The following is an 11,852-nucleotide window of genomic DNA, read 5'->3' on the forward strand; positions in this document are numbered from 1 at the left end:
CATATCCGTTTCATTCATTTCTTTTAAATTAATTTTAGTTTTTGGAGAGGGATTTGAATGCAATAGTCTGATTTCTTGTCTTTAAATGTGGAAAGTTGTTGAAGGAAGGGGTAGAAACCAGGCTATTGTGTAACACTGGTTCCCATACAATTATTACATGTAGACAATCAGTTGCTACATGCCATGACAAGCCATTCTTTTAATGCATTTTATTAATATTTACTCGGCGATTTATTATAAAATGATACAAAAACACGAGTTGGTGGGCGCAAAAAAATGCCAACGAAGTCAAAGAGGGCGCACTTCAAAATTAGTGGCCACAATTAATTTCAAGTTGAGAGTAATAATTTCAAGTTCGTCAACGAGTTCGAGTTCGCTCATGGGGCGTGGTACGAGCGAAATGAGGAGCAAAATTGTCTGCATTAAACTCAAGCAATATGTAAAGCAAATTTAATAAAAGTCAACTTTCATTTTCATGCGAGGAAATCATGCACATTTGCGCGGACATTAACTCGAGAAATATCTCCCGTTGTATATTGAGAAAAAGTTTGGTCGGCGCAAAATAGAGGGCGCTCTTCACAAATAGTGGTCTGATAATTTTTTGTCAACCATTCGTTAACATAAAAAAAGAGGGCGCTCTGTACAAATAATGGACGGTAAACTTTTTTTTCAAAAAAGAAAATCATGGAACAAAAACAGCTCGCTTCTTTTCTGGACGATAACTAAGTATAAATTGGTTAAGTTGTCTATTAATTGGTCGTGATAAATAAAAACAAAATCTGCTAAATATCAAGAGAAATCATTAAACAATAAAAATAAGCTCGAAAATTCAACCCTATTAAATTTGCTTCAAAAGAGGGCGCCCTATACAAATAACGGTCGGGACCACGCGTCGAAGACTCCAGTTTCACAACAAAAACCTCAAAAACAACTCTCTTCTTTACCTTTTTGGACAGCTAAAAGCTAAAAGAGAAACAACATTCCCTTTCGTTTATGGATAATAAAAAAAAAATAAAAAAGAGAAACAGAAATTACTTTCGTTTTTGGTAACATATCCCATTTCCCAACAAAAGAAAACCCGTTTGTTTCCATTCTTTCACAGTAAAATGGACAACAGATTACGATTCCCATTTCCCAACTCGAAAACAAAACGGAAACCGAATAACGATTCCAATTTCCCAACTCGAAAGCAAATTTGGAAAACGACTAACGATTCCCATTTCCCAATTCGAATACAAAACGGAAAACGAATAATGATTCCGATTTCCCAACGAAAACAGAATAAATTGGGAATTCGCAGTGCATCATGGGACATTTAGAAATCAGCACAACCTAGTCCCCAGGGCGAACCTTATTTTCAATTTGTTTCCTATAGTATTATAGTAGTGAGGGCGTACTGCTTGACATGAAGAGAACGAGGATGGACTGACACCGTTAATTGTGAAGAGCGCCACCATGTTAAACGTGCCTGTATAAATTTATATGTCGTGGACGTTTTTGGCGGACGGCACGTGTATCATATCTGTACGCTGGGTGTCGGACGCTTCGCCCCATTTCCACGTCGCCCCATGTCACTTCGCCCCTAACCACTTCGCCCCATCCCCACTTCGCCCCATCCCCACATCGCCCCATCTCCGCTTCGCCCCATCCCCACTTCGCCCCATCCCCGCTTCGCCCCATCCCCACTTCGCCCCATCCCCACTTCGCCCCATGTAGTATAAAAAAGGGAAGGCTAGGGGTGCAGACCAAATAAACTGCCAAAGACCCCAGATAATAAATGCTCCCAATTCTAGAAACTCAGGAAAAATACAAACTCTCTGATGAGGTGCTCGAGACACAGATGAGAGAAATGATGGCTTAAATAAAATCATCAGCCGCTGGATTCAAAAGAATCCCGTAGGTATGGGTCAGTGAGTTCAAAGGAACTCACTGCCTTGAGGAAAATGTTCCGTCAAAATTTGTCTGATATGTGAGACTTACAACTTCATTGATGAGATTGGTTCCTCCAAGAGTGAAATTAGGATGTCAAAGGTATTGTCGTTCTCAGATAAGTGGGAGACGGGTTGGTATAGCCGGGTTGGGAACAAAGTTGGATCTTTTACTTCAAGCTTTTTTCTCGGTAGGGGAGAGCCTAGCTTGAGAGGTTGGTTATGAATTGTTCATTTGGTGATGGGCTAATTCTTTCCGTTGGTTAGCAATTAGTGAATCTATTGAAATAGTTTTTTTTTAAGCCAAAAAAATAGATGAGATTTTTTTTTTTACATGTAACGGCTGGGGCGAAGTGGGGATGGGGCGAAGTGGGGATGGGGCGAAGTGGGGATGGGGCGAAGTGGGGATGGGGCGAAGTGGGGATGGGGCGATGTGGGGATGGGGCGAAGTGGGGATGGGGCGAAGTGGTTAGGGGCGAAGTGACATGGGGCGACGTGGAAATGGGGCGAAGTGTCCGACATTCCTGTACGCTGGAGTCAACGTCGCAAATCGATGTTTCCCCCGATTTTCGTCATGTAACAGCGTTGCCAAACGAACTTCAAATTCATTCAGTAAAATGCTGGTAATATTATTTTATAATGTTTGTTGTTTGAACAATTTCAGTGTCTTGAAATTGAGCCCGAAGCAACTTTGAAAACAGTGGCGTCCGGAAATTGGGCACAAAATCTGCTCTGTAAACGTACGTCACTACGTACATGTACGTGGTGCACTTGAATAAAACTAGGAAAATCCAAAGTCAGTGACTCGGAATCTCTTTAAAATTGATAAATTCTCATAAACCATTATTATCTTTACTTCATTACCAGTAGAAGTTTGTCAGAAATTTGTATTTTTTTTTTATTTTGGGCGCATAGGGCCTATAGCTAGCTCTGAGTCCGAGTAACTTGGACCCAACTTATCAGTCAGTGGCCGTGTCATACACACAGCCTTGTTTGACCTCAGTTTCTTGTCCTGAGGTCACGCACGAATGGCCCAAAAGCGCACGCAAGATTTTACGAGATGTATTCGAGACTACAGAAAAACACAAACTAAATACCTGGATATGTGCACTGTTTGGCCAAGATGGCTAAAGAAGTGAAAAGTTGAATTGTGTGCTTAATTTGATACTAAAAATAACTGCTTTTGACAAATATAGAGTGTTAACAGCCTGTCAAAGAAAATCATTTTTCATATAAACAAAATCGAGGGCCGATAGTTTTTAAGTTTACATTCGACTCTTAAAAATGGCTAAAAGAAACGGCGGAAAGAGTTCCATGTAAGAAGTTATCCCAACCCAAATTCCATAATCCATACCTCATACCATGCAGCAGTCATTCATGAAGCTCATAATCGACTTCAAACAGAACAAGAAAGAGTAAAAACATTTATTTCACTGACAAATTTTCCATCTGACTTGATCATCCATCCGTGCACTATTTCATGACGAAGTATTATAGACTGATTTTTTTTACCAACAGACTTTGACTGATGTTATTTGACCCCTGAAAATTGGGAATCAGCCAAAGCAGTCCTGTATGGCGGTCGTGTGGAAAGGATGCAACCGTGTGGGATGGCCGTCACTACAAGCAGTCACTTCTTGGTAAGCCCAACGTGAGCATTTATTAAGTTGCCCCATGGGGAGGGGGAGGGGAGGGGTAGACTTTTTTTTGGAGGGAGGGGAGATAGGGCAACTAGAACCAACTCTCAAGCCCTTTTCACACTAGAGCCTCTCAACCTGGGTTGAAATCAACCCTGGGTGAACCCAGTGCCGCCCTGGGTGAGTTTTTTTTAAATTTCAACGCCACGTTCAACCCCGCATCGTTTTACACTTGTTTCAGGCAAATCAAGCTTATCATTCTCAGTCATTTTTTTTACAGTTGTTTGAGCTGGAAGGCACAAATACCAGCTGTGCAAGTCAGAGTTTCGGATGCCCTAAGGTTTAGTTCAACAAAGTGATATTTAAAAGATTAGTCATAAAATGTTGCTAATAAATGTCCTTATCCCAGTGACTGAAAAGGATGAATGCATTTATTTCTGCTCATTTCAAAACCTCAGATTTTACAAGTAAATTTGAATAGAATTTATTAAAGAAGAGTTTGAAAAGTTTCATGAAAAGTTTCATGATTCATTGTTGAAACTCAAAACTGCAGTGACGGGGATAATTGTTTTCATTAATTTCAAGTTGAAATGGCAACCAAATAGGTGCAACAATCAAAACAGAGGTATGGAATTTAATTCTTGAAAATGCAAGGAAATTTCAAGGAGGCAGTCAGGCAAAAAATCAAGGCAACGGAGGCCATAGCATCCTGAAATTCAATACCATTGATTTGAACATTTGTTGAAATGGTTGGCAACCCCTCACACTTGAAGAATTTTTAACCTTCAAAGAAAAATAATAAAGATTTCCCGCAAGATAATCCCTTGTGAGTAAAGTTTACACAAGTCTTTATTCTGTGAATTCAGACAGGAAACCAAATCAATAGGATAAGTATTTGTGCTCATCTTTAGCCGACATTTTGATGATTAAATGATCATCCACATTAGTGTTTCATTGATATAAATGCAAATGTACAAAGCTTGAAAATAATAACAATAAACATGATTTCTATGAAAAACTACACAAATGAAAAAAACTACGAAACATTTTTTTAAAGAAACTGAGTGAATATTAAAAGACTAATATTTAAAGTAATCTTGATTTACTTTCATAGTGATGTGTATGCTTAAAGGTACATTGTGCATAGGATCATTTGCTGTTTGCAGGGTTTTTTTCTCCGAAGCAACAAAAGTGCTCAATATTTTAAGTAGGTTGCATAACAAGCATTCTGTTCAAGTCTTAGCTGAGTGGCTGCTATACATTTTGGAGAAAACAGAAATCAGTCTTTGGATCTCGTAACTGGATTCTGTAGGCACCCCATTTTGAAACCACCTTCAATGTTTGTTTTCTGACAATACCATTTCAGGTGGAATTATTTCACAGGGTATTTGTTACCAGTCCTATCTTCACTTTGAGGTTTCTGTCATTAAATCGGTAGGTGCTTATCTGGGTAATTGCAAATGATCCTACATGGCTTTAAAAAGTGAAGTTAACAGAAATACAGAATAATTAAAATTGTACAGGCTGTAATTTCTATTATCAGAAAATGTAATGTAGAGATAGCACAGTATACAATGAGTAGATGTATGTTCTATTAGGAACAAATTGAAGAATATACATAAAGGGAGTTTACAAAGTCTTGTGACTACTAAGATCTACATACAGTGGTGAATTGTTAAACTCTTCAAAGTCCATTTGAACATTTAATTTTTACAATAAGATTGATACTTTGCAAACAAATTCATAATTTCTTTGCTGAAACCAGAACTGAAGTGATGATTTTTTTTCTCCAGTTTTCTGAAATGACAACAAAAATGCAAAGCACTGAAAACAGAGGTTTGCAGTTTAGTTCTTGAAAAGATGAGGAAATCTATTTGGTTTGTAAGGAAAAAACCTGGATTAGAAATTTGCTATTTGTGTGGGACCTTTCAAGGTGGCAGTCAGGCCAAAATCAAGGCAACTGAGGCCGTATAGCTTTCTGAAATTCAGCTTCAGTCAAATTGATTTCTAATCATTCAAACTGAAGGGATATTTGACAGTCTGAGAAAAAATGTTAACAAAATTTCAAATCAAGATAAAAACATTCTTATAAACATGAGTCTTCATTCTGTGAATTAAGACAGGAAACCAAATTAATTTTTACTCGTGTTTAGAAAACATTTCAATTAGTAAATTATCTTCAATATACATGTAAATGCATCGTAAATTCAAATGCGTAAACAGAAACTGCAAAACGTAATGTCAAAACTGAGTAAATAAAGGCTTACATTGAACAGTAATCTGAGTACTAACTATCATGGTGATGCGTATGCTTAAAATGAATTCAAACAATACTATTTCACAAAATACTTGTAGTATGGTTACATCTCAAGGATGAAGTGGTTGTAAAACTGTCTCAAAATTTCTATTAACAAAAGTACAATATATAATGGACAACATGTACATGTAGATTTCATTAGGAACACATTTCAGAATCTCGGGGAGTTGACGAAATCTTGGCTTTGTCTCCAGCTTTGGCTTCTACTATGCAGATTGCAGAGCCTCTGATGAGGTCAAGATATAAACCTCATGAACACTGTCAACACAATTCTCCATTCTGTGAATGAAGATCTGAAACCACATTAATAGAATGAGCTTTGTCACTAATGTTTAGGATACATTTAGACAAGTCAATTTACTTGAAGAGTAGTGTTTTATTAATTAAATAGGCAGATGCCAACAGCAAAAAAAAGGAACAAAAATTTAACTGAGTGAATAAAGCCTTATCTTGAACACTAATCCTAACACTCAATTGAACTGAGTAATGCATTTGTAAAGTTGTAATTACTCAAAATAAACTTTAAGAATGTTGCATCTCAAGAACGAAATTTTTCTCAAGTCTTTGTTATAAAGATAGCAGAATATATACAGCAAGTTCCACCAGGAACAATTTAACAGTCTTAATTGTGTTTATGAAATCTTGGCTTTGTCCCTGGCTTTGGCCTCAGGCTGCCTGATTTTTGTCCCCTGATGTAACTCCAGTACAATATTGGTCCATTTTCTTCTTCAGAGACACCAAATCCTGTCACACAAGGCCAATGGATGGTTGGTGCATTTTCACTGAGTTTGAATGTGGTAAGATTCTTAGGAATCTAGTGCCAGAGATGAAGCGGAAGCCACAACGAAGCCGGGGTTTTATTAACACCACAAAAAGTTGGTAAGTATTGGATAGATTGATGGCAGTCCATGTAGTGGGTGAGGGAGGGGTGTTGGGTTGAGGAGGCGGGGGTCATTACATTCAAACACCTCAACACCCACTAAACTTCCCTCTCCTTTCAAATTTACCATTTAATTCAGATTCCAGTCATCATACATGTAAGATTAAAACAAATTATCCCAATCAAATCAAATGTAACTAGTCAATACACCGTTTATATAAGACTTTGTATAGTAACATAATGTAATTGATGCACTGTTTATTTAAGAATTTGTATGGTGAAATGGTTCACATCAGAGGGATCTGGCAGTTTGGATTTTTGAGGAGAGATGTGATATGAGTGGGACATGAATGTTGATTGGTGCTGTAATGACTGGACAATTTCATCCTCAACATTTGCTGTTGGGATGATGATGATTGCTAGTCAATGTCATGTTTGATGACATCACACCTTGTGAAACATCTTGATTGAGAACCGATTAGCCACTGCCAGCTCCCCATTGGATGTGAATGTGATTCCACGTGGGAGATACAGATCCTGTGCCAGGCAATCAAGAAACCTGCCATCTAGGTCATAGTGGTGAATATGACCAGTGCCAGACACAACTTGGCGCACTGCAAGGTAGATGCCTGAGCTGTCACAGCATACACCCTCGCAGTACTTCACTGGCTTACCATTAATGCTTGGTTTGATGCTGGCGTTTGTTGTACCTTTGCTATCAGCAATGTCCACTTTCTTTGTGTCCCATCCACTGACCACAACTCTATCAGTGTCGTCATCCACAGCCAGGTAGTGAGGTGGAGTCTGCACTGGTATGGTGTGTAGGATCTCACCATCAGTGGCTTTGTGTTCAGTCCACACCATTCTCTTGACATCACCCACTATGATTGTACATGTACTATTTTTTACGGCTAGACTCCGTAGGTTCATTTCTGTCTTGTCTACCTGATGCTTGGGCACCGTTGGGAACTGCATAACAAGAGTGTTGTCCTTCATGTTGAACGCCTTGACATACTTGCTTCCACTTTCCAACACAAGCAAGCGTTGCTCAGGATTGTGGATGGCTGCAACTGCCACTGGATCTGTGGGTAAAGAAGAACTCAAATGTAACATATGCACAGTATATGTATGCACTGTCACTATTCTGAGTCCCCATGAAATATAAATACCTATGATAACCGACCTATAACAATGAATACATGGCGTGCCTTATAGCCCGGTCATGTAGAATGAATAGGCCTACATGAACATTGTGCAGGCTTCAACCACCATACATGTATAATTGTGAATAAATTGCAACGTCTTGGAGATACAGTTTTGCAAAGTCTTTTATAAAGTTGATGCACTCTCTGTGCTATTCTCATTGTTCAAACATAAAAAAAATTGATTAGTCTTAAATTTATCGGTATTGCTATTTTTTAAAACAATAATAAGGTTGCTCAATTTACAAATGAAGCATTGAACAGCATAGACCCCATTTTTTATCATTAAATAATTGAAAACTGTATAATAACAACTCAGTTTTTGCAAACTTTTAGAGCGCCCATCACAAAATTTTCCAAGATTGCTGCTTACCGGTAAATCTTAAACTAACAACTGAAAAAAAAATATGAAATTGGAAGCATATTGTTTTTTCGTAATTCAAGGTCAAAGGTAATTTTGTTACGTATTCTCTCCGTGCTTCAATGTACGATTTTGGTTTTATTTTATATAATTGCAAGAGGCCATTCAAAGAGCTTTACAACTTGGCTTTGTAGGTGCTGTAGTTTTGGAGATACAAGTATTGAAAGTTCGGAGGTCATGCTAATAAGTCAAAAGTTCGTTCACCCGTATCTCAGAATCTAACAAGCCAAACTACAAAAAATTCAGTTCTGGGGGTTTCTCATACAGGCCAATCATCACACCAAATTGTTTCAATCTGTGAGGGTCGGGTCCAAAATAGTGTTGAATTGACACGGAATGACACATTTTTGAGAGTGAAAATTTTGGCCCCAACAATTTGTTCTTGCAAGAATAACACACATACGGCCAATTTGTCAAGGATGGTTGTGTAGACGTTTTTATATTGCCATACAGATCCTTGTCATTTGATTGGTGGAACTCACATCACATGACATGCGTTATTGCTCCCATTCACGCCGGGGCTCAAAAAGTCCCATTCGTCCATGGGCAATGGGAAATACATTGTACTATTCAACAGTTAGGATCATTCTTGTTCCATGACGCAGTATTTGTATGCAAATGCATGCTGGTGTGCGCGTTCAGCGTAGCGTATCGTGTATTGTTCCAAAGAGCCAGCGCTGCAGAGTTAGGTTCAAACATTTTCATGGGGTGGTTTGGAAGAGAGAAATACATTTTCCACCAATTTCATGTTGAAATAAAGGTTCAAATGTATCAAATATGTCAGGATCTACATGTCAGGTATATAAAACAAATATTGAGTGGCTTAAATTGTGAAATCAGAGGAATATTATCGCTTTGTAAAATCTGGACTTTTCCATTTCACGAGGCGAAGAAAAGTCCAGATTTTATCTTGCGATAATATTCCTCCTATTTCACTCTGAGCCACTCATCAATATATTTGTATAATATCCTACTTTTAAATGCTCTTTGTAGCCCTATTGGGTGCTTTCCAGGATGTAGTGTCCCTTTAGATCACTTTTAATTTGATATGGTGGTGTCATTGTATGATGTCATGTCTTTGTACAACAGTGCATATTTGTACACTTTTTTTTCTTCATACCTTGACCCGTTAGGGAGTAATTCCATTTTATTTATTTTTTTCATGTTGCTTTTAGTATAACTTCAACCCCAGAAGGTCAAGCAACTTCACATGTATACACAGGACCAACAAAAAATGGTTCATCAACGTATGATTCATCAGATCACAAAATGTGAACGAGATTTTTTGCTTTGTTCAGTTATAAACGAGACAAAATGGTCACTTTCTGAAGTAAAATCTCTTGTAATTTGATACCTGCGGATGTCATTGTGACTTCAGATTTGAATGCACATCTCAGTGTCAGGATGGATATGTTGAATTCCAATTTTGAAATTCACACGTTGTTGTGTTTGAAATAAAAAGCCATGCAGCATTATTGTCAGAAGAACAAAGACCAAACCAAAGGGTGATCTGGATGGGGGTTCATCAGCCCCGTCACCCATGGCCTAGAACATTCTACTCACAGGGCAGATATGTTTGCAAAGCAACCTTTAAATAAACATTAACTTCTAAAGGTTACAGACCCCCCCCCCCCAGTTTTTCTTCCATAAAAACACAAATCAGTAATAAAATAAATAGAAATTTTGCTGTAGTTTTGTTTATTTTGTGAGTGTGTGTGGGTTTTTGTGCCATTTTTTTTTTTACATAGGCCTTCATGTAAAAAAAAATCTGAATATTTGTTGGGAGAACAAAATCAAATATGTTGGGGAGCACTGCCAGCACATCAATTCCTTACCAGTATTTTATTAGTTTTCATTCTCAGTTGTCAGATCTGCATGTGCACATGGAAGACTGACTTATAATTTCCACACAATTGTGACAGTTTGTGTTGATGAACATGTGCATGAAAGAAACTTACGTTGTAGGGGAATGGTTCCCTTGTGTTGTCCCTCATTGCTGCAGATGACCACTCGGTTGTTGTAAAAGTCTGCCACAGCAATCTCACCAGGTTGAGTAGCAGTAATATCTACAGCCCCATTGAACTCTCCTGGACCACTTCCCTCTTCACCAAACTCGCAACACTTTTCCCACTTGCCCGCTTCCACCTCAAGCTTGCCCAGATTGATGTCACCAATCCTCTGACCCGGGGTGAAGCTCAGATATGAAAGCCTTGGATCAATCTGGGGAGGATTTTGACTCTTGAGTGATTTCAAGTCTTTGCTGATGATAGGATAGAGGGAAAGCAGATCACTGTCAGATGCAGTGTTTATGACATCCTGAGCTGTACTGAAGGAATGTTGTTTACTTTGTAGCATCATTGTCACTGTTTCCTGATGCTCATCATATGTTCTGTTGCGATCCTGCTGGAGTTGCTTGATTTCTTCAATCATCTTTGTCTCTTGAGTTGTTATCTCAGCTCTCATTTTATCCGCTTTGTCTTTCACAGCTTTCACAGTCTTTGTGACGTTCTGTGTGAACTTCTGCTTAGCTTGTGATGAAGTGGCAAAAGCTTTTTGAAGTATTTGTATGCCTGTGGTGACATTTGGAAACATATCTTTCAGTGACTGTTTGTATTTGCGAGAAGCCTCTCCAGACTCAATGTAGTGATGTTTTGGTTTACTGTGATTTACTACAGTACAATCTCGACAGATTAATTCTTCACATGTCTCACAGTAAAACCGTTTCACTTCCCCCTTGTGTTTGTGGCATTTAGACTCATCTTCTTCTGGTGTTTTTTTCACTGTTACCTTCCCCTGACGAATGTCCTCCAAAGTAGCCACTGTGTGGTTTGATGTAGCAGTACATCGCAAGTGTGTCTTGCGACAGTTTGGGCAGATATTCTGTGCACAGTCCAGGCAACGATGCATGGCCTCATTTCCCTCATCGCAAATCTCACAGATGACCTTTGTGTTTTCTGAACAAGCCACCTTTTCTTGCAGTGAGACCTCCTCAACTATTCCCATCAAATGGAAATTTGTTTTCAGGCCTTGAATGCGTGTCTGTGGGAGTACCGTCTCCCGTCTACATACAGGGCAAGGAAACTTAGGCTGACCTGCATACCTGCTGGCGTAGTATTTCTCCAGACATTTCTGGCAGAAACTATGCATGCAATCCAGCACCTTGGGCTGTTTATATTTGTCTGCGCATATGTCGCATTCAAGATGGGGACCGATGTTTTTTAGAGCTGTAGCCATTTTATCTGTATACAAAGAGTATTTAAAAAGAAATTGAAATGGTTATAATACAGAGATGAAACTTCTTTAATACTGCACTGTCTGTGTGAGTTTCATTTGGGCAAAAAAACCCCAACATTTTATTTTCATTTGTTATTTTGTATTTACATGCATCCACTTTTGAACAAGACATCAATTTTTTTTGGAATTCCTGTCAAATTTTGAAGAGCTCTGATTTTTTGAAGAGCTCTGGT

General features: G+C 38.5%; 1 protein-coding gene and 1 long non-coding RNA gene across 2 annotated transcripts; one reads left to right on the forward strand and one right to left on the reverse strand.

The window, feature by feature from the left end:
* The first annotated feature begins 2,452 nt into the window (after positions 1 to 2,452).
* On the forward strand, positions 2,453 to 6,740 carry LOC119733294. The gene is made up of 3 exons (XR_005271753.1): positions 2,453 to 2,551; positions 3,447 to 3,568; positions 6,615 to 6,740. It is a non-coding gene; the product is annotated as an uncharacterized LOC119733294 (long non-coding RNA).
* A 16-nt stretch (positions 6,741 to 6,756) lies between these two features.
* On the reverse strand, positions 6,757 to 11,852 carry LOC119733292 (E3 ubiquitin-protein ligase TRIM56-like). The gene is made up of 2 exons (XM_038206891.1): positions 10,344 to 11,852; positions 6,757 to 7,844 (listed from the first exon to the last, which is right to left on the reverse strand). The coding sequence occupies exons 1-2, from the start codon at positions 11,617 to 11,619 to the stop codon at positions 7,207 to 7,209; spliced, it is 1,914 nt and encodes a 637-aa protein (XP_038062819.1). The 5' UTR covers positions 11,620 to 11,852; the 3' UTR covers positions 6,757 to 7,206.

Source organism: Patiria miniata, unplaced genomic scaffold (genome assembly GCF_015706575.1).
Source record: "Patiria miniata isolate m_02_andy unplaced genomic scaffold, ASM1570657v1 HiC_scaffold_25, whole genome shotgun sequence".
Taxonomy (NCBI): Eukaryota; Metazoa; Echinodermata; class Asteroidea; order Valvatida; family Asterinidae; genus Patiria; species Patiria miniata.

Excerpts from the sequence above, each read along its gene's own strand:
- LOC119733292 (XM_038206891.1), bottom strand. The coding sequence starts at position 11,619 with ATGGCTACAGCTCTAAAAAACATCGGTCCCCATCTTGAATGCGACATA. Across the intron at positions 7,845-10,343 it reads GGGAACCATTCCCCTACAAC|ATCCAGTGGCAGTTGCAGCC; the intron begins GTAAGTTTCTTT and ends CTTTACCCACAG.